Below are 26,371 nucleotides of genomic sequence, written 5' to 3'. Positions count from 1 at the left end.
GAGGGCGGAGTCCGCCGGGCCCAATGCTGTGGGAGGGGCGGTGTTGTCCCGATGGTTCCGCTGCCGGCTGAGCCCGACCAGGAGCGCTGAGGGCGGCTGTGGCGGCTGCAGGTGAAAAAGAGGCGACGGGGCGGGGAGCGGTCTCTGAGGGTAAGGTGGGGGTTGCCGGACTGGGAGGCCGGCCTCGCGAGAGCGTGCGGGTCTGAGGGCGATGGAAACGGCCCGGAACCCCGGGCTGGGCGCCCGAAGGGCCGGGCCGGGCAGGGCAGGGCATGGACCAGCCGCCGCCCCGCGCATCCCTCTGGCGCCGTGAGGGGCCGTGGAGCTGCTGCTGGGTCGGGCGTGTCCGCCCGCGGCCGTGAGGTTCTCCGGCTCGGAGACGCGACGACCAGGCCGGGCTCTGGAGCGCGTCCTTCACGGCGTGTGCAGCTCCCTCGGCCTGGACGTCGCACCCGCTTTCCCCTCCCGCCTCCCAGGGCACCGCCCGCGGTAAGCCGCGGGTGCCCTCTCCTCGGCCCGGCTCTCTCCATCGCCGTGTGAAGTTGAGAGAGTTAGCGCTGAAGACCCCAGAGCTCCTATAGCCCAGCCCAGTCCCGTGGCCGTGCGACCTCTTCGTGTCTGGGATCCGCGTCTGTAAACGCGTGTTACACTGCCGTGCTTAACTCGATAAGATTATTGTAGGATTTCCTGCAAAGCACTCTACTGAGTGCTTACCTGCTCTTCTCAACCCTTAAGGGGCTTCCCTGGTAGCTCAGTTGGTCGAGAATCCGCCTGCAATGCAGGAGACCCCGGTTCAATTCCTGGGATCGGGAAGATCCGCTGGAGAAAGGGATAGGCTACCCCACTCCAATATTCTCGGGCTTCCCTGGTGACTCAGCTGGTGAAGAATCCGCCTGCAATGAGGGTAGACCTGGTTTCGATCCCTGGGTTGGAAGATCCCCTGGAGAAGGGAAAGGCTGTCCACTGCAGTATTCTGGCCTGGGAAATCCCATGGACTATACAGTCCATGGGGTCGCCAAGAGTCAGAGGCGACTGAGCAACTTTCACTTTCACTTTGGGGCTTCCCTGGTGGCTCAGATGATAAAGAGTCTGCCCACAATGCTAAGGAGTCTGCCTGAAATGTGGAAGCCCTGACTTCAGCTTCTATAGCTCAGTTGGTAAAGAATCCACCTGCAGCGCAGGAGACCCCGCTTGGGAAGATCCGCTGGAGAAGAGATAGGCTACCCACTCCAATGTTCTTGGGTTTCCCTGGTGGCTCAGCTGGTAAAGAATCCGCCTGCAATACCAGAGACCTGGGTTCGATCCCTGGGTGGGGAAGATCCGCTGGAGAAGGGATAGGCTACCTACTCCAGTGTTCTGGCCTGGAGAATTCCGTGGACTGTATAGTCCATGGGATCGCAAAGAGTTGGACTCGACTGAGCAACTTTCATTTAACCCTTAAGACAGGTCCTGCACATAGTAATGGTGGTCACTGTGGGGCTTCCGTGAGCAAATGTAGGTTGAACGGGGTGTGAACAGAGAACTGTGAGAAGCTAAATTAGGACTAGGGTGCGGATGTGGGGGTAATAAGGAGGGTTTCCCTCTGGAGGTGAGCAGTGTCGGAAATGGAATAGAGGGTGTATGCAAGGGCTCTGGTAGCAAAATACCATAGCCTGGAGGGCCTGAACAACAGACATATATTTTCCTCACAGTCCTGGGAGCTAGAAGTTCAAGATCAAGGTGTCAGCAGGTTTGGTTGCTCCCAAGGCTGCTCTTCTTGGCTCCAGCCGCACACCTTCTGGCCATGCCTTCTGGTGATCTTGCCTCTGTGCGTGGCATCCCTGGTGTTTAATGTCCAGGTTTCCTCTCTTTCTATAAGAACAGAAGTCAGATTGGATTAGGATCTACCCTAACTTTCCCATTTTAACTTAATTACCCCCTTAAGGCCCAATCTCCAAATACAGTCTTCAACATATGGATTTGGAGGGAAACATAGTTCAGCCCACAAAAGAAGGACTCTGCTGGGTGGACAGAGAGGGAAATATTCTCCAACCGAAGTGACAGGTTGCCCAGGTTTAAAAGCTGGGTACTCGAGGTGGGTTTGTGTGCAGAGCACATGTGTGAGTCTTGTTTGTGCTCTTCTGCATTTTGTTTGTTTGTTTGCTCCCCCTGAAAATTCAGGGTGAATTCTCTTTGCTCTTTCTCTGGCAAACTTAACCTTCAGATTTCAGCATAGATGTCTTTCCTCCAGAAGGTTTTCTTCTGACCCTGTCCTCCAAATTAATTTGTACCTTCCCCATTTAATATCTCCAGTAAGCCCTATTTTTGTTACTTCCACTGAACTGACTCTTCGTGAAAGCATAGGATGACTATATCTGAGTTGTTGACCATCTCACCTCAGTGCCTTGTGTATAGTGGGCACTCTGAAGTTATGTGAGTGACTCAAACTGAGACACAGCCTGTGGAGGACAGGGAACCTTCCATTCTGAGTTTATTAGCTTTACATCCTCACCGAAATATCTTGTCACGTATTAGGCACACAACATCAGCTTAACTCAGTTGGTCTACATAGCGTCATAGAGTCATTGTAGAGCTAAGACAGGAATCTGGGCTTGTGTGCACATAGCCAGTGATTTTGTCATTAGGGTTGGGTTAGGGGGCTGGGGACCAAGCCACTTGAAAGTATGACAGCCAGAGAGGAAGATAGAACCACACTAAGGGAAGTGTGTGTGAACCTCAGACGCTTGGAGAAGTAATCTGTCAATGGCGCCACTGAACAGACTTCCCAAATTCTTTCCTATGGTGTTTGGCCAATTGATCAATCACCTCATGGAACCGAAAGGCCTTTGCCCTAGGAGCTGTCGCTACAGGATAAAATTCCATTCTGGTTTTTATTCTCAGTAGAAGCACCTCTTCATTCGCATGTATCTAAGCTTTTTCTTGTTTCCCTTTTTCTCTTTTCCCATATTTCCTTTCCTTTTGATGCCATCCAGTCCACCATCACATTCTTGATGTAGATTTGTGGCATTTAGAACAGGAAGATACCTTAGAGATTATCTAACCCAATAGGGGACCCTCTGTCTTTACAGATTAAAACACTGAGGCCCAGAGTCTCCATCCAGCTCAAAACCATGTATTGAGCACCTACTATGTCCAAGGCACTCTTCTGGGTACCAAAGATAGGCTAATTGATAAGACAGTAGGTTTTTGTTACTTGTCAGAAAGTGAGTTAGCTGCAAAGACAGAGAGCGTACCGTGCTCCTTGTATCGTAGCGCAAAGCCTGTGTTGCACGTGTTCGTCCTCCTCTGTGCTGTGCTTTACGCTGGTGCTTGTCTGTGGGGTCACCTGGACAGTCAGGCGTTGGTAATAGACTGAAGAGGGTGCTGATTGGATTCCAAGGAAGCCCTCTGAGCTATTGCATGTAACTTGGAGTAGCAGTTAAGCATGTGGGCTTTGGAGTCAGATTCCCTGGTTTAAATCCCAACTCTGTCCCTTGTTGGTAACCTATTATTATTAGCCATGTCGGTCCTCTCTAACTCTGGTCAGGTTATCTATTTGCTATGTGGCAAACTACCCTAAAACTTGGTACCTTAAAAACTGTTTTGTTTTATCTCACAGTTGTGTGAGTCAGAAATTCAGGCGGGGCTCTGCTGGGTGGTTCTTCAGCCCTACCGTGGTATGGGTGGGGAATGGGGTTCAGCTGGTGGTGGGGCCAGTCTGGAGCCTTCAGCATGACTTTGCTCCCATGTCTGATCCCTGGGAAGGGATGACAGGAAGGCTGGGTTCAACAGAGCCCTTCTCCTGCCCCATATACTGGCTCCAGCTGGGCATCTTATAGGCCTATTGGCAACGCAGGCCTCCCAGAGGCGTCGTCCAGAAGACGGAAGGTGGGAACTGTCAGCTCACAGGCCTCTGCCCGGAAAAGAGCACAGCTTTACACCCTTCCTTTCACCTGTTCTGTTGATTGAGATGGAGGCTGCTCTGAGTCAAGGAGAGGAGGCCTAGATCCCACCTCCCCTTGGGTCACAGATGTTGTGGCCATCTTTAATCTGCCGTGTGCTTCATTGTCCTCATCTGTCTGTACAGTGAAGCTAATGGTACCTGGTGTCTATCTCACAGCTATTCTGAGAACTGAATGAGTTCATATGTGTAGAACTCTAGAGGGCTTAGATAGAATAGTGCCTGACATAAAGGAAACATTGGATAAATATCATGATTATCCTTATGAGGTATATGATATATTATGATTCATAGTGGTTATTTGTAAGACACATAAAAAATGTAAGATGGAAATTTTCTTTCTGGAGCTTTTTATAATCATACTTGGGAAGGTACAGGATGGATATCATGAAGCGGTTAGAGAACTATGCTAAGTAACATACAATAGTTACAGTTTTTATAGTCAAATTGTGGAATAACTTTGCATGTCACTTCTGTATAATCAGAGAATGTGTGATATAGATTCAGGATATTTGCTGTATTTTAACACTTAAGTCTTTGGAGGAAGCTTCTGTGTTACGTTTTTCCTGTCCCTTTTCTCATGGGCATAGGAGCATGGACTTCGGAGTTTAGGAACCAGGGTTTAAGTCCTGGCTTTGGAATATAACAGTTTTCTGATCATGGCCATGTTACTTTAATGCCTCACTCCTTAATTTCCTCACTTGTAAAATGGTGATCAAAGCGTTCTTATAGCATTATTTCAAGTTAATGGCTGAAATATTCCTAGCACAGTGCCCGGTCTGTAGTAAGTAGTCAGTAAATGATGGCTAATTATAATGATAAATCAAGAAGGCTTTTCTTTTCAGGCAACCAGTGGGACAGGGTAGGTAACCGATCACTCGGTCTTTTGGGTGTTCAGCGCCCTGAGGATTCGGCACTGGGGACCGCGCCGCGCCATCTGACATAGTGCTCGCCTTTCTGCGTCCGTGTTGCACAGGACGTCATGACAGTGACGCACAGATCAGTCGGTCGGTTTGGGTGCCCTTTAGCGTCCAGTCGCGGCATCAAGGATCACTGCTTATCGGCGCCCTTTGTCCTAGGTCTCCTGGATGGTGGAGCATGGACCCAGTTGCTGCCCACAGCTGCCACCTTCTCCAGCAGCTGCACGAGCAGCGGATTCAAGGCCTGCTCTGCGACTGTATGTTGGTGGTGAAAGGAGTCTGCTTTAAAGCCCATAAGAACGTTCTGGCAGCTTTCAGCCAGTACTTTAGGTACGTGTTTTAGACTGTTCTAATTGTACAGAGAGAAGGCTTTTCTGGAATGGAGATCTTTCGTCTAAATTTTAGTTTCTTCTCGGATTTCATTCCCCTTATCTTTTGTAGCACACTGTGGGCTCTTTTTGCTTTTGTGTTTAGAGTAACCTGAGCGGGAAGATCCCCCTGAGGAGGAAGTGGCAACCCACTGGAGTATTCTTGCCTGGAGACTCCCGTGGACAGAGGAGCCTGGTGGGCTGCAGTCTGTGGGGTCACACAGAGTCGGACACGACTGAGTGACTGAGCACATGCACACACGGGTGGGAAAGAGTCTTTTTAACTAAAATATATTTAGGGCCATGAAAGTAATTTGGCACTTTGTCTTTGATTTTTGAGTTGTAATTAATATCAGGCTTCTGTATACATTTCTTATCCTTTCCAGGGAAAAAGATTGAGGAATAGAGTTTCTGGTAAGAATGTTTCTGTGATAAGAAATCTGAGAGGGGAAAACATCCTATATGCCATTTTTTTAAATTAAAACATTTTCATTTTTTTTTTTACATTTTGCTATTCTAGGAAAACAGGTTTGAACCAATTTACTTATTTCTATAGTTGTTTTTGCTTCAATGAAAATTTACTTATAAACAATAATAGCAATAGTATTTCATTGAAGTATTCTACACACATTTTCTGGTTAACTGGATTTATCTGTCCTGTAGCACTTTTTCAGGACTTCCCTATAGCTCAAAAGGTAAGGAATCTCCCTGTGATGCAGGAGACCAGGATTTGATCCCTGGGTTGGGAAGATCTTCTGGAGAAGGGAATGGCAACCCACTCCAGTATTCTTGCCTGGAGAATCCCAAGGACAAAGAAGCCTGGTGGGCTACAGTCTGTGGGGTCGCAAAAAGTCAGACACGACTGAGCAGCTAACACACACACACACACACTTTTTCAGAACCTTTCCCCCTAAGATGCATACTATTTTACTACTCTAGTAAATGATACATGGAATAGGATTTCCTCTTTCCTTGATAATCCCGAATCATCAAATTAAGTCTCAGATGTCATATGTGCTGCAAGTAGTATTATAGTGGATTGGCTCCCTGAGGCAGCAGGACTTTCTGCCCATGTGTAAAATGGTCCCCTGCTTGGGCTTTGCCTGTTTCTTCTGTCTTTCTAGGACAGTTAGGTCTAGATGTTGTGATACATTGGCTAGTTTATTTGATAAAATGTCTTTAACAAACTTGCAGGGCAACTTACCTGACTCAGTATTTTTACAAATACTGAGAGAAATTCATTCACCTGTGAACTTAACTTATACCCAGAATAAAGTGCCTGGGCTTTATGGTGCCTTTTCTCCGCATTAACTTACAAGGCTCTCTCACTGCTGGTTTGTGGACCATTGGGTTACTGAGAAGCATCAAGTACCTAGATCAGTCAGACTGACAGAGACGGAAAGTGGAAGGGTGGTTGCCAGGGGCTGAGGGGTTGGGGATAATAGGGGTTATTGTTCAATGGATAGAGTTGCTGTTTGGGATGATGAAAAGGTTCTGGAAATGGGTAGTGGTGGTGGTTACACAACAGTGCAAATGTACGAAGTGCCACTGAATTTACCATATGAACCATATAGCCAGGTGTTTGACATTATGTGTGTTTGGCCATGATTAACAAATTTAAAAAAATTTTTTTAAAGAGTCTGTATCGAGAGTTGGTTTATTATAGCTATTTTCATTTTAAGATGTTTTTAAGACACTTAGATACAGAAGTATTTTTGTATGTGTCTTATGGTTTGAGATAGATAATTTGTCAGACTAAACATGAAATATTGAAAAGTATGTTCTTTAGTTTTCTGTAATTATCTGTATGCAATGAATAATGCATATGTATAATTACATTTTGAAAAAAAAGAACAATGAGTATATTTTAAAATCTTACTTTGAGATTTCCTTGGAAGTTTGGATATTCAGCATACAAATTCAATTCATCCAAATTGCTTTATTGAATAGCTTGCAAAAAGTTCTTAAAGGATTGAAGCATACTTTTTTTTTTTTTTGCTTTTAAAAAGGACATGTTTTATTTTCAGCGATTAGAAAAATACTGAAAAACATTGAGAATCAATAATATCACAGGCACACCTGGATCTTGACTCAGAATTGACAGACTTAACATTTTTTTATTGTGGTAAGAACACCTAACATATCTGCACACCTAACAGGTTTTTAAGTGTACAGTATACAGTGTTGTTAACTATAAGCACTATGTTATGTAGCAGATCTCTAGATCTTATTCCTGTCGCATAACAACTGTTACCATTTTTTTCTATTTATTTTAATCAGAGGACCTGTGATGGCCTCTGCCATACATCAACATAAATCGTCCATAGGCAGGCGTGTGTCCCCTCCCTCCTGAACCCCGTCTCCCTGCTTCCTCCCCACCTCACCCCTCTGGATTGTTACAGAGCACCGACTCTGTGTTCCCTGCAGCACACATCAAACTCCACTGGCTATCTGTTTTTACACATGGTAGTATATATGTTTCAGTGCTGTTCTCTCAAATCGTCCCGCCCTCTCCTCCCACTGTGTGCCCAAGTCTGTTCTTTATGTCTGTGTCTCCTTTGCTGCCCTGCACGTACCATTGATGATACTGTCTTTCTAGATTCTGTATATATGCTTTAGTACAGAATATTTGTCTTTCTCCTTCTGACTTCATTCTGTGTAATAGGCTCTAGGTTCATCCACCTCGTTAGAACTGACTCAAATGCATTCCTTTTTATAGCTGAGTACTACTCTACTGTGTATGTACCACAGCTCCTTCGTCCATTCATCTGCCTGTGGACACCTAGGTTGCGTCCATGTCCTGTGCAGTGCTAAGTTGCTTTAGTCGTGTCTGACTCGGCGTAACCCCGTGGACTGTAGCCCGCCAGGCTCCTCTGTCCATGGGATTCTCCAGGCAAGAATACTGGAGTGGGTTGCCATTTCCTTCTCCAGGGGATCTTCCCAACCCAGGGATCGAACCTGTGTCTCCTGCATTATAGGCAGGTTCTTTACCACTAGCACCACCTGGGAAGCCCCGCTTCCGTGTCCAAGCTATTGTAAATAGAAGTGTGAAAGTGTTAGTCACTCAGTTATGTCTGACTCTGTAACCCCATGAACTGTTAACCCGCCAGGCTCCTCTGTCTGTGGAATTCTCAAAAGCATACTTAATTTTTAATCTTAGCATTTATTGAAGGATAGTCATTTTGAACATTAGCATGGATATTACTTAAAAGAAAAAGCTTTTGGAATGTATGGGTTGTTAACCCTGTAAGCAGATATCCTTTTTTTTATCAGGAGCCTCTTTCAGAACTCTTCAGGCCAGAAGAATGATGTTTTTCATTTGGATATTAAGAATGTGAGCGGCATCGGGCAGATCCTGGACTTCATGTACACGTCGCATCTGGATCTTAACCAGGACAACATCCAAGTCATGCTGGACACAGCCCAGTGTTTGCAGGTTCAGAACGTCCTCAATCTGTGTCACACCTTTTTGAAGTCCGCCACCGTCGACCAGCCTCCAGGCCTGCCCTGTCACGGCACCTTCTCCCTGCAGGGCACCCTGACTCCCGACACGAACTGTGTCCTCAATGAGAACTACCCGCCTCACTTGCTGCCCGAGTGCTCCGCAGGCGTCCAGCAGGGCAGGGCCGTGGACGAGTCACACTCTCACGTGCCAGCCTCAGTTGGTCTTCATCCCCCCACGGCCGAAACCTCCAAACAAGCCCCCGACCCGTTCGATGGCAGCTGCACAGAACTGCCTTTCAAACAGCCCAACTGTTACTACAAGCTCAGAAACTTGTACAGTAAGCAGTACTATAAACACTCCGGCTGTCCCAGTCACGAGCGCGTGACCGAGCAGCCTTTCACCTTCGCCTCCGCGGACCTTCACGCCGCGGATCGCCAGCCCTGTGCGGTCAGCCACACCGAGTGTGTCCTGGAGTCCTCCCAGCACCTGCCTTCCAACTTTCTGGCCCAGCCTTTGGGTGAAAATGCCCCAGACCCCACGTCCGACCACGCCGGCCAGCAGCCTACCCGGCAGATGAGGCTCAAGAAGGCCGTTCACCTTAAGAAGCTCAACTTCCTAAAGTCACAGAAATCTGCAGAGCAAACCTCTGAACCGAAACCCGATGATAGTTTAACCAAGAGGCTGGAAGCTGCCAGGGAACACCCTGTGGAGAAAGTGAACAGCCCCAGCGCTGAAGAAAAGGAAAGCGAGGAACTCAGCAGTTCTGAGAACTTGAATGGCGTGAGTGAGATGGAGAGGCCCGAAGACCCCTCGGCCCTGGAAGACCAAACCCAGATGCCACAGTCACAGAGACAGTACGCGTGTGAATTGTGTGGGAAACCTTTTAAACACCCCAGCAATTTGGAGCTGCACAGACGGTCTCATACAGGTACACTGATTTGGTCCCCGCAGGCAGAAGGAAAGGAAATAATACCAGACGATCAGACACCACTGCCTGCTCCCGTTTTTGTAAGAAGTTTTGCTATTGCTTGATGATGTCATTGATATTTACCCCCAAAATGAAAGAGTGTTCGCTCTCTTCTGCTTTGTGTTTTTGGCGATGTCGTTTAAAGAATAATCTTAAGTTAGTAAATGCTTTCATTCAGCCATTTTAAAAAGGATGGTGCATTTTCATCTTTTAATTGTGGTTTTCTATGAGAAGCTTTCCATCTCGAAGTATGGCAGATTCTTTTGATTCACTCAGATTTTCAAATTAATTCTAAAACAGATAAGCAATATTTAGTTCTTTCTTCAGAATTATATATATATATATTTTTTTTAAAGCATGATGTTGGCTAATTCAGACCAAAGTAGTTTAGTTTGAGTAATTCTGAAAGCTTTGGAAAGTAATTTGAATGTCAGATTTTTTTGTTTGTTTTTAAGGTGTTTTTTAAAGTTTATTTATTTTTAATTGGAGGAGAATTGCTTTACAATATTGGTTTCATTTCTGCCATACGTCAACATGACTTAGCCACAGGTGTACATGTTCCCTCCCTCTTTGAATGTCAGATTTTAAAAATCGTGATTTGGGAGGCAGGAGGTAAACTTGTGAATGAGGATCAGCTTTAACCATTTGGTGTTTTCAAGTGAAAAATTCTTCCATCTGAACACTGAATTTTCAAAGTTCTATTACCTTAGCTCATACCTCTTCCCCTTTCCAAAATATTTATTTTTTCCAAAGCTTTAGAAAAAGTGTTATGCAATATTTATACAGTCTGTAATATAATACGTGTGTATTACTTTCTTTCCTGCACTTAAGCCTGATGACCCTAGTACACATTACACATTATTGTCAATTATCTTCAAGGCATGAGAAGGAGTATGTTCAGGAGGCTTCTAAAGTAACTGCTTTCAAGGTGCTTGTGTGACTGTGACTATTGGTGTGATGTCCTGTTATCACTCCTGATTCCCCATTGGCTTAGATGTTCACTCCCTTATTGCATTGTTGAGACTGAATTAATATTTATGAAAGCCTTCTATAAATTTTGTTGTATTTGAATATAAAATACTATCATTATTTTTACTAGTTGCTCAAAATTATTCCATACGAAGACAGTACCATTGACTAAATTTTGCCCTGAAAAAGCTTAATTTAGATCATTCTGTAATTTTCTGGAGTATAATTTTTATTTGAGAAACTTACCAGTTTTAGCTTTAAAGGAACCAAGGATTGTTTTTATTCTGCAAGAGCGTCTTTGAATAATAGCAGTCAGACCGCTCTGTGGCACAGTTGCTCCCTGGGACATAATAGATTGAGAAGGGCAGCAGTTCTCAAAGCATGGCTTGGGGGACCCTTTCAGGGGGTCAGTGAGGCCAGCGCTGTTTGCACCCTCATGTAGGATGCCCCCTGCCCTTCCCTCCTGCTTTCCCCTCAAGTGTAAGTGCTCAGTCCCTCACCGTCGTGTCCAGTCGACTCTTTGTGGCCCTGTGGACTGTACCTCTCCAGGCTCCTCTGCCCCTGAAATTTTCCAGGCAAGAAGACTGGAGCGGGATGCCGTTTCCTCCTCCAGGGCAAGTGTACAGTGGAGTCGGCTCAAGGCTGCAGGATGTGTGATGAGGCCTTCACCTGGTGGCCAATGAAAAATGCCTAGTCGTTTTTTTCAAAAATCACTCCGTTTTGATTTCTAATACAGGCTGTACCATCAAATATGGCCCACATAAGGAAAAGCTCTTTAGGGTCCTCAACTGTTAAAGAGTGTGAAGGGGTCCTGAGAGTAACAAGTGTGAGAACCACTGGTGTAGGGTTATTAACCCTGGTCACCTGAGACTCTTAGGAACTAGTAACAACTTCTTTTTTCAGACTCTCGTATCTCATAGTGGGGGCTTTAATGTAGCATTATCTATTATCTCTTTAACTTCAGACATAAATGTAGTTCAAAATGCGGCATTCATGTGATTATAATTACAGTTGGCCCTTGAACAACGCAGGGCTTAGGGGTGCTGACCATCTGAGCAGTCAGATCCTGGTGTAACTTATAGTTGGTCCTCCATGTACCTGTCCCTGCATGCCTGCAGATTCAGCCAACCTCCATGATGTAGTTACTATTGAAAAAAATCCTCGTACGAGTGGACTTGCACAGCTAAAACCTTGTGGTTCATGGGTCACCTGTACTTGTGGTCAGGAGCTCCCCCCTCATCCTGGGGAAGTCATTAAACAGTTTCAGGAAAAGATCAAAAGGACCTTAGCAGGGGCCCAGAAAGCTTGCCGACTCCAGCAACACAACAGGAGGGGAAGCATTATTTTTTAGAAAGGATCTTAATGAAAGCACTTGATTTGAGGGGAATGGGGGAAGTGAAAGATTCTTGGCCTTCACGGGGTTTGTTTATTAGGGTTTCTGTAGGTTAAAGGCAGTACCTGAAGTATGTTTTTAAACAGACCATTTTCTGGAGACTGTCTTCAGAACCGTTGTGATTTCTTTGTAGTAGAGTTCCATTCTCTACATCTGTTCTGTCCCAAAATGTGATCATTCAGAGTTACTGGAATCAGAGGGGCCAAGCAGTCAGCCAGGGAACATGTCCCATGGTGGAATCTTCTTTTCTGCTGTTAGCATGTTTCAACCAAGGCTGAAAGGCCGTGGGGAGGGGCTTCTTCCCCGCACACACTCAGGGGGCCCTGCTCTGTTTGGAGCAGTTCCAGGTTCATACCTCGTGTGATACGGGTGAGTCCCCCTGGTTCTGTTAGGACTCAACCTGTGGTCAGTGCAGGAGCCAGGCTGAAGGATGGATTTGTGCTGGTCAGCAAGAAAACTCACATTTGATTTTCGACTGAAGGAGAAATCTATGTCCAAAGCCTAAGTATACTTTGAGTGCAGATAAATACGTTTAATTTCAATACAGCTTTAAATTTGAAGAACCATTTCTTTTTTTTTTTTTTTTAAGAGAGAAGTAGGGACTTCCCTGGTGGTCCAGTGGCTAAGACTCCATGCTCCCAGTGCAGGGGACCAGGGTTCGATCCCTGGTCAGGGAACTAGATGCCACATGCCACAACTAAAAAAAAAAAAAAAAAGAGTTTGTATGCCGCAAGTAAAGACTTGATGCAAATAAATAAATAAATATTTTTAAAAAAAAGAGAGAGAGAAGTAAATACAGATTGGGACTTCCCAGGTGGCTCAGTGGTAAACAATGTACCTGCCAATGCAGGAGACCCGGGTTTGATCAGGAAGATGCCCGGAGGAGGAAATGGCAACCCCTGCAGTATTCTTGCTGGAGAATCCCATGGACAGAGCAGCCTGGCGGGCTACAGTCCTTGGGGTCACAGAGTCAGACATGACTGAGCACGCGCCCACGCACGCACACACGCGCACACACACACAGATATAGATCTCACTTTTATCATCTCTGCCTGTCATCTAAGGGTGAGAGAGATGGTGAGGACAGAGGCTCCCCATGTTCGTACCCTGATGATGAAGTATGTTATGCTCTGTTTTGAATGGTGGGACACAGGAGGCAGTTTAAACATTGAAAATGGAAAACTGTCGTGCAGGTATTACTAATGATTTTACCCGCTGTCTTTTGTTTTGTTTTAGGTGAGAAACCTTTTGAATGTAACATTTGTGGGAAACATTTCTCTCAGGTGGGAATACTTTTATTTATTGTTAATAATTGGAAACCTGAAACCCAGTGTTTATTTTTATTACAGATTAAGACATAATTTTGGGACTTGTGAGAGCAGACTCTGATGATATCTGTAACTTAAAAGACTTCATACTAAATCAGGAGAAAATAATTTTCAAGAAAAAAAATTTCTAGCTCGTGAGGGGTACCATTTTTTATAAGCATAACTGTGAACTCTCACAATAACTTCCCTCATTAAGGATGGGTCTAATTCTAGTATAGTTCTTCTCTTCCTGTGCATGATATAAACCATATTGAGCACCACTTGAGGGCTGGGGGATTCCTAGGTGGCTCAGTGGTAAAGAATCGGCCTGCAGTATGGGAGACATGGGTTTGATTCTTGGATGGGTAAGATCCCCTGGAGAAGCAAATGGCAACCCACTCCAGTATTCTTGCCTGGAGAATCCCGTGGACAGAGGAGCCTGGCGAGGTACAATCCATGGGCTCACAGAGTCTGAACAACGGAACACACCCGTCAGTTTATGCCAGGCTGGACCCAAGACAGATGCCTTCTCACTCTCACTGGGGTTGTAGATGTTAGGGCGTTGGAGAAGACACCGCACACTTTGCGTCCCCCGCCCTTGCACACGTCCTCTCACTCGGCTGGTGTGTGTCGTCTCCTCCTGTGGGCTCTGTACTGATCTGGGCACCAGACATGGCAAAGGTTTCAGAGGAAATTCTGGACACAGGAGAATGGCTGTGGGAACCCGCTTATCCTTCTGCAGCGGAAGGTAGCTATTCCCAGAAGCTGCTCGCAAGGCCCAGTGCCCTGAGGAAACAGCTCACAACTGTTTCTACACACGCATGATAATCCTGGAGTAAGAGCATGTCCAGATGCTCCTTGACTGGGGAAGGACCTTGGAGCTGGGCCTCGATGGAGGATCTGGAGCTCCCGCACACCCAGACCTGCCATCCGGCTGCTTTTCACTCTGCCTCTGGCTGTGAGCAGTGATTCACCATGTCCCTGTGGGGTCCTTGGCGTTACCAGTCCAGGCAGGGGCTTCGCACCCCCGCTAAATGTTCAGTAAGCCTCTGCGGAGCTGAGTGGAGGGATTGCTGGTCTACCTGCTGTGCACTCTGGCTGAGGCCTGTGCTGCTTCCTGCCAGCCTTCCCTGGAGGTCAGAGCTTGGCCTCTAGAGCCAGACAGTCTAGATTTGAATACAGCCTCTGGTTTTCTGCTTTGACCTCGGACGAGCTACGTGTTTGGCACTTTGGCTTCCTTATCTGTAAAGCGAGGGTGTGGGACCACTGACCCCCGTGGTATGTGAAGAGTAAATGAGTTTATAAGATGGTCAGCTTCCCAGGTGGCTCAGTAGTAAAGAATCTGCCTGCAAATGGAGGAGAAGAAGGTCTGATCCCTGGGGTGGGAAGATCCCCTGGAGAAGAACATGGCAACCCACTCCAGTATTCTTGCCTGGGAAATCCCATGGACAGAGGAGCCTGGTGGGCTATAGTCCTTGGGGTCGCAAAGAGTCAGACACAGCTGAGCAACTGAGGATGTTCAGCATCACACCTGGCCCATGGTGAGTCCTCAGGACACATCAGTAGTCCCTCTCGTGTGGCCATTGCCTCCTATCTCTCTGTCCTCTCTGCTCTTATAGACCAGTCTTCCAAAGGCACGCAACCCCCTACTCCACCCCCCACCACTTTAATCTTTCCAGCTTTGGTGTAATGGGAAAGCGTAAAAACTGGATTAATGACCATTAATAATGAGCAATCACAACTTCTCTGGGTCTCATTTTTCTAATTCTTAGAATAGAGATAATACCACCTCATGGGATATTAGGAGGATTAAATGAAAAAAAAAAAAAAGGATGTGAAAGTCCTTTATACATTTACACTGTGATAACAGTTTAGGTTCTATCCTTTTCTTGTTCAGAATCCCATGGGTTTTCACTGTTAGCCAAATAAAGTGAAACCAGACATTCAGGCATTGAGTCTGTCTTCAGTCTTCTCTCCTGGAGTTAATGCCAGGGCTCACCCTCAGAGATTCTGGTGCTGCTGGTTGGGGCTGGGGCTTCAGTGTTGGTACTTTTGAGCACCCTGTCCTCTGCTTCAGACCCTGGCTACACGTTCGCTCTCGAATCCCACCAAGGGCAACCGTGTCTGACAGATGCTACAGAAATCCTCCCTTTCTATATTGGTGTCTGTGTTTTTATCAGATTTTTATAAAGAGTTTTTTTTTTTAATGAACATAACCCTATATTTATGGTTTTCAGATGTATATTGCTGTTTTACTTCCTAATGTAATGATGAAGTTTTTGTGAATAAGAACTCTTTCAACAAGTATTTATTACAAACCTACAATGTCTGAGGAGTTCTGCCTGTGCTGGGGCACAAAGATGAATAAGGCTTCAAGGAGCTTTGTGTTTAGAGGAAGAAACAGGTGCATAAAGTGATAAAGCACGACGAAACAGTGGAAGTTCCATGGCGCTTGTATGGGCGAAGAGGGCAGTGGTCATTCCAACCTGAAAGTTGTGATGTTTGGTGGGTGAGGTCATGGGATGTGTCCGGTGCCTGGGGCAGGGCCCTGAAGATGGGAGGCTTTGATGGGCCTGAGGCTCTGGCGTTCCAGGTGGAGGGAGCAGTGGCGGTGTTTACACTTTACCTGTCCTTCATTTCTCATATGAACTGGAATACATGTGGTTACAGTGGACTGGAAATACCTTCCCTTCGGGAAGATTCAACGATCAGAAAGCAGACCTACCAATAAGAATTAACTTTTTACTCATTGTAGTATTTAATAGGGCTGGTTAGTCTTTAAAAAAAAATTAGCCACAGCCTTAATAATGAGTCAGCAAACAGTTGACCTCAGCTTTGGAAAAGCTGTGATAAGCCTGGATTGTGACAGCAGGCTCTGCGTGTACTAGTGGAATTCCGGACATGGCCCTTGCCCGGATGACAGCAAGTGAGAGTCATGCAGGACTCGACACCATGCGTGAGGCCCCGTTTGGAGACACGTGTCTCCCATGTGCAGGAGAACCCAGGCCGTTCAGTGCAAACAGGAGAAATCTAAGACCGCGACAGGTCGGGACTACCTGTCACAAGAAAAACAGACAGAGGGAAACCCGGTGTATTCAGCTGTCTTGGGGGAGAGGAGTGGAGTTCCCTCGCCTCTCCAGTGAAGCAGAATAGAGAGCCTGAGCAGCTGCTGCAGGAGGATGGGTTCTGAGAGGCTCGGTACCCTTCCCCACCTCCTGTGTCCAGGGTGTGATTGGCAGGGCACCGCATCCCCTAGGAGGCTGCTTAGACATGTCCCAGGGCGCTGATGCAGCCCCGTGCCAGAGGTGGCCAAGCTGCATCCTATCTGTGGTGAATATGCCAGGAGTAATTTTTCAAATGAACCTAAGCTACTAAATCTTCAACTCTGAGGTGGTATTTCCATACTTTTGATGTTTAAAATCCTTTTATCAATGGAGTAATCATTGTTCCTTAGGTGATATCTTTATGTTAATCTCCAGATTTTTTTTTTTTCTGTTTTAAAGTCTTAAAACTTCTCAACTAGATGACTTTTAAGATCTGAGTTCTCTTTTGTGTCTAAAGTTTCACAGTTCCCTATTTTGTACAGAAACAGTCACCTACCACTAGAAGAGTACTCTGCCAGAGAACATGTGCTTGATTTGATCATGGTTAAATACTGAGGTTCAGGTACCTATTAGAAGGAGTTTATTTTTTAAATTACTCAACAAACCAGGCATTTACTTCTCTTCTACAGCAGAGTTTTTCAGTTCTGACAACTCCATCATAAACTAAAGTGGTGTCCACTTAGAAAGGGTAGAATTTCCTTTTCTGCTAATATTTTTCAGCCCAACAGCAGCCCAAGCCTTTTGAGTCCACAGACAGTCGAATTGGGGAGTGTTCCGTCCCAGATGGAGGGGCCACGGCTGCTCCCCTCCCAGGGCCTCTGTTTACCTCCTGGATCGGGTGAATTACACTTTGTGAGGACATTGTGAGGACTCTCTGAAAGCCAGTTTGTAACTGGTGAGCAAAGTGTTCCACTCATAGCAAACCCGTAACAAAGGAGACCTACTGGTATTTACCACTTGCTGGAATTTTCATGGATCCAACAGTATGTAGATAATTTCTAAGATATAGTCTGTGTACTTAAGATATAATTAGTAACCTGGTGCCTCAGTGGTAAAGAATCCTGCAATGCAGGAGCCTAGGGTTTGATCCCGGAGTCAGGAAGATCCCCTGGAGGCGGGCATGGCAACCCACTCCAGTATTCTTGCCTGGAGAATCCCATGGACAGAGGAGCCTAGCAGGCTACAGTTCATAGGATCACAAAGAATCAGACACGACTGAAGTGACTTAGCATACAAGCACGCAGAGCATAGCAAAATTTACCAAAAATAAAGACTTGACTAAAGGGCAGATAATCTGGGCCGCAGTTGGCTATGTAATTTGGTATACATTTTCTGAATGCATGATTAAATTTTTTTGCCTGAATCTTTCCATTATTTAATCTACTTTTATGCCATTTATCAGATTAACATATGCTCCTTTATCTGGGAGAATGATAATTATTTTCATGATACATTTTCAGTATTAAATAGCTAAGAAAACATCTTAAAGTTTGTTTTACTGTTGTTTACTGTAATATTTAGGTTTCCCTCATAGCTCAGTTAGTAAAGAATCTGCCTGCAATGCAGGAGACCTAGGTTCGATTCCTGGGTTGGGAAGATCCCTTGGAGAAGGAAATGGCAACCCACTCCAGTATTCTTGTCTGGAGAATCCTATGGACAGATGAGCCCGTTAGGCTACAGTCCACGGGGTCACAAGAGTCAGACACAACTTAGTGACTAAACCACCACCACTGTAATATTAAGTGAAAGACCATTTCAGTTATATTTACTTTGAAAACAAGTAATTGTTAAGCTGTATTTAAAAAGGAAAGATGCACCATTGCTAAGAATTGAATCCCAATGCATTTCAACCATAATACATGGTTTATATAAGAACTTGAACAAAGGATCTAATTAAACCATGGAACAGATGGTGCCATACAAGTTGTTATTTAAATGACCAGCTTTTCTGAAATTTGGAAGTGACTGATTTAAAATATGTGTTATCTTAAATCCAGTGAGCCGTTTCCTGGATAGCAGAGTCACTGTCATACTGAGAATTCAGCACAAGCTAGCTTATTCACAGAAGCTTGCAGGCCCTCATGGAGGACAAGAGTTTAAGCTCAGCTCAACCAACATTAATTTCTGGCCTACTGTGTAACCGGAGCAACTAATTTATTTATCTGAATCTCAATTGTACACCTAGAAAACAGAAACAACAATATCAATTTCTAAGGGTAATTTGGTTATGTGTGAGTAGACCAAATGTCTATTGCTGTTGACATTTGCTGTTTTATTATTGTTATTAATAGTCATTCAGTTAAAAGCTAGGTATTTCCCATTGTTTTGCCAAATACTTTCTCTTTGGTTACCTAAAATAAACCAGCTTTTTTTCCTTATGCTGTATTTATCATATTTTGAAATACAGTATCTAACTCAGTGTTTTCAGAGTCTGATAGATGTAAAGAATCTTCCGTGTTACATAACATAAAATCCACAGTTTTCTTTATACTTTCAATCCTACAACCATGAACCTTTGAGTTTCATCTAAAATATAGTTTGCAAATTCACAAAGCCAGCCACTTGTGCCTTCTGAGGTGGCCCACAGTGTCTGTGTTTCTCTCTAAATAAATCCACTTCTTACCTATCCAAAAAAAATTACAAGCCAAATTTAGGAGTTGGGGATTATTGTTCATTCTCTTTTTTTGGCTTATTTTGTACGTAAGGCCTGCATATTATTACCTTGGATATTTTCATCCTCCTCAGTGTTTTTCATAGCAGAACACTAAAAAATTAAGTCGGGAAGTGACAGATTGAGACCGTTAATGTAAATTACAGCAATGGAAGATTGTGTTTTCCAGTCCTAATTTGAAACATTTGCCAGTAGCTTTTGTAATGTCAGGCATTTGCAGGTTTAATTTCACTGTACTTTAGGCAATTTAGTGTTGATTTCCTGTTGATTAGCACATGGAAATCTATTTTGTGATCTCCATTTAAATCAGTTATTCTTCGTAAAGCCCTGCTGTTTCAGAGATTAGAAACATAGAAGGCCTGCGGCTGAAGGACCACCGTGAATCTCCTGATTTGCTCTTTTTGCACAGAAGTAAAAATGACCAACCTGTCAGTAAGAGCAACTGTACCACCAGAGGAAATACTTTCTGGAAATGTCTTACCTTCCTTATGAACAAAAGCATGTTTTTTAAGAAAAAACAGTGCATACTGAAATGACCAAGTACAAGTGGTACCTTTTTTCAAATGATGTTTGCATGTAGGTGGTCAAGGTTAAAAAAAAATAGGAAATATGATACATCAACAGCTGTTCAAAATACAAGCTTAGCAACCCTAAAAGAAGCCCCCACAGAATGTCGGCCCATTTTACAGGGACATGGCGGCCTGTACCCCTGATGAGGGACGGGCCAGGGGCTGGCATGGAGCTGAGCTGAAATCAGTCGTCCCCTGTTCAGTTGCCAGTCAAGGGCCTCTCCCAATTCAGAACCCAGGCTGGGCCTCCATCTCCTTGCTGCTTCTGAGTCGTGCATCTGGGATCTTCACTGGGAAGTTGGACTGGAACCTGGCTAAATCTGTCAGTGTCCCTTTTGAATGTATGTGCCCTTAAAAAAGTTTTTTTTCCATTATTGGCATATTTTTTCTTTTCCTTTTCCGCAGGCGGGTAACTTGCAGACTCACTTACGTCGGCATTCTGGGGAGAAGCCGTACATCTGCGAGATCTGCGGGAAGAGGTCAGTGCAGGGCTCGTTCACCCGCCCGAGAGGAGCCGTCTCGGCATCCCCGAGCCTCGCAGGGGCCGAGGTCACCCAGGAACCAGCAGAGCCGAACCCGCTGGCCTTTCATGTGACCCACATGAGAACAGAGAAAAGAGATGGAAATGTTAATCAAAGGAGAATCTAGGACACAATTGTAGGAAATGGGATTTTACAGGAAACAATTACACTAAAATTTCCATTCATTCCAGAAATGTCTATTAAAAGAGGACTGGCCCCATGGAGGTGACCATCTGGTAGGGAAGTGAAACTCGGCAGCCTGAATGCCTGGAATCAGGAAGGGGGATGCTGGGGGCACGCCAGCCCCACTCGCAGACCCGTGAAAAGGCTGAGTGCAGCTACAGGAAGGACGGGCGAGCCTCAGGGCCAGGGAGGCTGCGGACTTGGGAGACCACAGCCTCCCTCTGGAGGTGGAGGTGCCCCTCCTGTGGGCACACCGGCCTGCAGCCTGTTCCCCCTGCCCCTCAGGGGGCGTTTGTGGGGATTCCACTCCCTCTGTTATCTGGTGGTTGGTCGTTCTAGGACAGGAGGCAACAGCTAGGCCTCTACTGGTCACTAGTGTTTTCTTCATTCATTTAACCATTCAGCCATTCAGCATTTATTAGGCACCTACTGTGTGCTAAGTGCTGTGATGGGAACACTGACATTCTCTGCCTCTGATACGTTCGTATTCAGGAGTCAGGGGCGGGGGGGTGGGGGGGTGGATGACATGGGCAGTTATAGTCACAGTCCTGCTGGGATGGGACAGCACCCTTGGTTCAACTCCAGAAAAAGCAGTTGTCTCTACAGATGTTAGAAAACAGAAGTAAAGGCTTCCTGGCCTGATAGTGTCTCTGCCCCAGCTGCCCAGACACTGAAGGCCAGGTTTAGCACCCACGTCCCATGTCCTGCCTGTCTGGGGTGCCTTGTAGCACAGGCCTTCTGCTGTTTCGCTGGGGCGGGGCGGGGTGGGGGGAGTGGTCCTTGAAAGTCTTGTTTCTCAGGGTGTTTTCAGTGTGAGCCTTCTGAACTCTCATTTAGAAGTAAAGCGTGCATTTATAGTCTTCCCAGATGCATGGTCCTGCGGTCAAGTGAGGCGAGACAGAGAGGCACTGAGCTCCACGCCGGGGCTTGGGTTGGGCTGGGATTGCCCCCCTCCCCGCCCCCCCGCCAGCCCACCTAGCGATCACCTCTGAGGAAGAAAGGTTAACGCAAGTAGGTAGGGAAAAAGTGTTTTTTGAAATGAAACACTAGGATCATTCTCTACTCTTCCTTTAAAAAGAGGAGGAAAAAAAGATGTTCTTTTCTAATGAACGTCTCAAACAAAATCAGGCCACTCCTGGTCACATTCTGAGGGAGCAGCTCGTCTCCTCCCCGGGCAACTTGAGTTAGAAAGGTCTGCAGTGACGCAGGCAAGCTCTTAATTGACTTTCCAAATTGCATTTGCAGGTTTGCAGCCTCGGGAGATGTCCAGCGTCACATTATCATCCACTCAGGAGAAAAGCCACACTTGTGTGACATCTGTGGTCGAGGTATGGCCGAGCGTCTCCCTTCTCTTCCGTGAAGATCTCTGATTAAAATGTTCTCCGTCCATCAGCCTAACCCCGGTGTGTGGTCTCCTCTCTAGGGTTCAGTAACTTCAGTAATTTGAAGGAGCACAAAAAGACGCACACGGCTGACAAAGTCTTCACCTGCGATGAGTGCGGGAAGTCTTTCAACATGCAGAGGAAGTTGGTAAAGCACAGAATCCGGCACACGGGTGAGCGGCCTTACAGCTGCTCGGCCTGCGGTGAGTTTCCGCCCCCGCAGACCCCGTGCTCACCTGCTCCTCCCCACGGGGAGGGTGCCGGGCTCTGCCCACACGCCGTCCTGGTCATTAGCGGGGCTCAGATAGGTCACCCCTCTTCTCATGGATAACACGGAAGTGATTGCTGTTTCTTGACCACCTTGGTCTTCTCTGATTGATCTGTGTTCGTGTGGCATTTACCCGAGGTTTCGGCAACTGCCCTAGATACCAAGGTGACTGGTGACAGAGGCCCGGGTGCCACAGGGCGTTGGCAGTGGGGAAAGCGGGCGTGAGCGTGCGGTGCAGCTGCAGGGCCGGGGCACACGGTGGGCCCAGGAGGGGGCTTCTGGAGACCGTGTCACATGTCACAAAGCAAAGTCACCTCTGCGGCATTGGGTGCATCAGTGAAGTCATCAGGAGGGAAAGAGGAGGCCCGCGGTGCTCCGTTTCCAGGCACGTCACTGCACAGGCGAGGGAACTGGGGCTTCGAGTTCAGTACCCGTGATCACAGAGTGTTGGAGCTTCTGACGAACTGGGGGAGGGCGTGTGTGTGTGTTTGGGCGCACGCGCATGTGTACACATGTGCCACTGACAATGTGGACTGAATGAGTGAGTAACCATTTTTATGTCTACCTGGTTAGAACAAAGAGGAAAACTGCTCAGAGTCAGGCCATGGGGAGCCTGGAATTGGGGCATCCTCGGAGCGGCTCTGTTCTCGTGGTTGGTCCCTAAAATAGGGCAGGACGTGCGGGATGTGGCCAGAGGCAGCTTCCTTCGTGTCTCCCACGTAAGCTGGGTCAGATCCCCCGGACACCAGCATCTGCAGCTCCGTGACTTGTCCGCTCCCTCTTAGAGGATAAAATTGCATCATTTTCAATCACAGTTGCAGTCTCAAATCCCTAGTGTAGGATGTCAGTTCTAAATTACTATTCCGACTGTGAACTTGACCTCAGGTTCACTGTTCCCTTCCTTCCAGCCAGGACCTGCTGCCCGCTATGACCCCTGTAGAGGAGGCGGTGCAGCGGGCCCCTGTCTCCCCCCATCCTTCATTTCCACCCCTCCCCGCTACTCACTAACTGAGGTTTCTGACCCAGACGAGGTCAGCTTTCGGGGAGAGCAGGGAGAGGAAGGGAGCGAGAATGATTCTGTGTGGCAGGTTCGAATCTTTATTAACACTTGCTGAGTTAAGTCCTGTCTATAAAACCTATGCATTGGGGGCAAGCAAGTCAGTAGTTGGGGTGCATTCAGTGTTGTGCTGCCCTCACCACAGTCTTAGAACATTTTCATCACCCCAAAAAGAAACCCCATGCCCATGAGCAGTCACTCCCCATCCCCTCCCTCGGCAACGCTTAATCTACTCTCGGTCCCTAGATTTGCCTGTTCCAAACAGATCATAGAAACAGCATCCTGTAATGTGTGGCCTTCTGTAACTGACTTCATTTCACTTAGCAAGTCTGCTGTGAACATTCACATGCAAGTGTATATGTGGGTGTATGTTTTCGTTTTCTTGGATTCAAGAGACAGTTTCCATTTAATGGTGGCTTCACAGTCTGAGCTTTGCTGACTTGAAAGCCTGGCCCTCTCTGGCTCTTTTTCCCTCCCCCCCCCCCCCCCCCCCCCCCCCAGCATTTCACCTTCTTCCTAAGATAGCCTCCCCTTCCACCCTGTTCTCCCTCCCCAGCACTTAGCTGCACTTTCCAGGATGGAAAGGTGCATTTTCTTCTGGCCGGACTTTCTTCTTTAGCCCTCGGTTTTGTAGCTGTTCATTCCGAGGAGACTTTCCCTGTCGGGGTCCCATTGCCCCTCTGGGCAGTCCTCTTAGGTTCCAAGGCTGGCTCCCTTGCAAGCATGACCCTCGTCTGATCTGTGGAAACACTCACGTTCTGTGCTCCAGGGTCTGCAGGCCCACACGGGTGCAGGAGTGACCGTTTGCTCTCTCTGTCGGCCGCCCATACAGTAAGCAAGCTATCTCCATTTTCCCCGTGCTGGAGGCAGGTATGGCTCCACTGTGACCTCCCAGGGACCTGCATCAAGCCCTTGTCTTGACTTGAGGTACAAAGGAGAGACTCCTCCTCCCATTTCCCCTCTCTAGGGAGCTCTCCTGTGGCTGAAATTTATATCCATTGACACCTTTTGCCAGATAATATCCACTACTGAGAATTTATCTTAAGGAAACAAGGGAAAGAATGATGTGGGCTGACCCTCAGGTATGGTAGCAAACAGTTGGAAGCAGTCCAAACAGCCCACCATTGCTTGACCAGGGCTGGATAACTGAGAATTCAAATACAGGGACGCAGGATTAAGTGAGAAGTTCTAAAACGTGTGTCCACTTAAATCATGTCGTTTGTTTCAGTTCAGTTCAGTCGCTCAGTTGTGTCCAATTCTTTGCGACCCCGTGGACTGCAGCACACCAGGCCTCCCTGTCCATCACCAACTCCTGGAGTTTACTCAAACTCATGTCCATTGAGTCAGTGATGCCATCCAACCATCTCATTCTCTGTCATCCCCTTCTCCTCCTACCTTCAGTCTTTCCTAGCATCAGGGTCTTTTCCAGTGAATCAGTTCTTTGCATCAGTCCTTCCAATGAACACTCAGGACTGATCACCTTTAGGACAGACTGGTTGGATCTCTTTGCAGTCCAAGGGACTCTCAAGAGTCTTCTCCAACACCACAGTTCAAAAGCATCAATTCTTTGGTGTTCAGCTTTCTTGATACAGCTCTCACATCCATACCTGACTACTGGAATAATCATAGCTTTGACTAGACAGACCTTTGTTGGCAAAGTAATGTCTTTGCTTTTTAATAAGCTGTCTAGGTTGGTCATAACTTTTCTTCCAAGGAGCAGGCGGTGTCTTTTCAAACAAAGCATAGTTTGTTTTAGTCCTTTGTAAATGGCTTCTATAAGGTTATGTATTGGTTTTTCTCTTCTGGTGTTCTGACCTCATGGCAGGCCTTAGGTCACCTAAGCTTATACCTAGAGAAAGGAAATAGGACCTGGAGAAGGAGCATAAAATTATGTTAGAAATTGAGTGTATAAGTAACTTTAGAAAAGATGCTTCTAAAGTACAGATTGGCTGTGTTCGATTTGGGGATATCTGAGTAGCGCTGATGCGGTTTCCCAGCGTAGGCTGTCTGGCAGGTGCCCAGGCCCCCAGGGGACGCTCCTGGGCAGGGAGATGGGGCTGTGGAGACCGAGGCTGCAGGTTGGGGGGCTGCAGCAGAGGGGCATGGAAGGGTCTGGAACCGGCGTGAGTGGGTGACAGCAGGGCTCAGCTGAGTTCACAGGAAAGCGGGGTCGTTTGGCACTTGGGGGCGGCGGGGACACCCTCCCGAACGTCCTCCTCTAAGAGCGCCCTGTCTGTCCCTGCAGGGAAGTGTTTCGGAGGGTCGGGCGACCTCCGCAGGCACGTGCGCACACACACCGGGGAGAAGCCGTACACGTGCGACGTGTGTAACAAGTGCTTCACCCGCTCGGCCGTGCTGCGGCGGCACAAGAAGACGCACTGTCGGGCGGGCGACGAGGGGCCGGATGCCCTGGAGGCGCTCGCGCGGGCCATCGAGGCCCCGGACCTGGAGCGGTCCCAGAGCTCAGACTCCTTCTCCCAGGACTTGTCCGTGCCTCTGATGCCCGCCGTGACCGTCAAAATCCCCGCGCACCCGGCAGACGAGGACACGGTGGCGGAGTTTGACAGCCCCTGTAAGTTCCGGCCGGTGGCTCAGCCCCCTCACAGGCCGAGCGAGCTCGAGAAGCTCAGCCTGGAGCCCGTGAAGCTGGCCAAGCCCCCGCACATGCCGCCGGCGCAGCACCAGGCCTACGGCTACCCGGACGTGGATGCCCCGGCCGGCGCCGAGCCGCTGCAGGCCGATGGCGTGGCTGCCCTGCGCTCGTCCCTGGCGGCCCTGGACCACCCTCCCTGCACCGACCCTCTGGGCAGCCGCGCCGCCGCCCCTGCTTACAGGAACTCGGAGGGCCAGTTCTTCTCCAGCATGACCCTCTGGGGGCTGGCGATGAAGACGCTGCAGAACGAAAGCGAGCTAGACCAGTGAGGCCCCCGCCTCACTGTCGGGGGCCGGGCTTCAGGACGGGACACCTTCTGACCGGCTCCAGACAGAGCCCGACCCTGACATGGTGGGGCTGAGCATCCCAGCACCTTGGGCTCAGCCTGTGGGAGAAAGCCTCCTGCCCCCTCCGGGAGGTGCACGTGGACGGAATAAGGCTCACGGACCCGGTGGTATGGACTGCGGGGAACTCCTGCCCATTTTGGTCATGGTAAAGGGAAAATACACATCTATAATAATCCAGATATTATTTTTGCATTTTTACATGGTGAAATTTGTAGCATTTTGTATTTTTATTTACAAAAAAGATTTTATTTGTATAGGGAACTCATACAATAATTTAATTTGAATAAATTGAAGTTGCCTTTCTGCA

The 26,371-nt window shown here is 47.3% G+C and overlaps 1 protein-coding gene across 4 annotated transcripts; it reads left to right on the top strand.

Annotated features, from left to right (window-relative positions):
- The first annotated feature begins 7 nt into the window (after positions 1-7).
- ZBTB49 (zinc finger and BTB domain containing 49) lies at positions 8-26,371 on the top strand. 4 transcript variants are annotated; one of them, XM_043447945.1, is made up of 8 exons: positions 8-111; positions 5,020-5,190; positions 8,502-9,601; positions 13,239-13,285; positions 20,059-20,132; positions 21,603-21,685; positions 21,781-21,942; positions 25,310-26,371. In XM_043447945.1, the coding sequence occupies exons 2-8, from the start codon at positions 5,039-5,041 to the stop codon at positions 25,984-25,986; spliced, it is 2,295 nt and encodes a 764-aa protein (XP_043303880.1). In that variant the 5' UTR covers positions 8-111; positions 5,020-5,038; the 3' UTR covers positions 25,987-26,371. The 4 variants fall into 4 exon arrangements, with proteins under 4 accessions (XP_043303880.1, XP_043303879.1, XP_043303881.1 ...); XM_043447944.1 differs by lacking the exon at positions 13,239-13,285 and having other exon boundaries at positions 39-150; positions 8,502-9,681; XM_043447946.1 differs by lacking the exons at positions 5,020-5,190; positions 13,239-13,285 and having other exon boundaries at positions 51-150; positions 8,502-9,681.

This window comes from Cervus canadensis, chromosome 26 (assembly GCF_019320065.1).
Source record: "Cervus canadensis isolate Bull #8, Minnesota chromosome 26, ASM1932006v1, whole genome shotgun sequence".
In the NCBI taxonomy this organism is placed as follows: Eukaryota; Metazoa; Chordata; class Mammalia; order Artiodactyla; family Cervidae; genus Cervus; species Cervus canadensis.
Note: the sequence above shows the minus strand (reverse complement) of the source record. Positions and strands in the feature narration are given on the sequence as shown.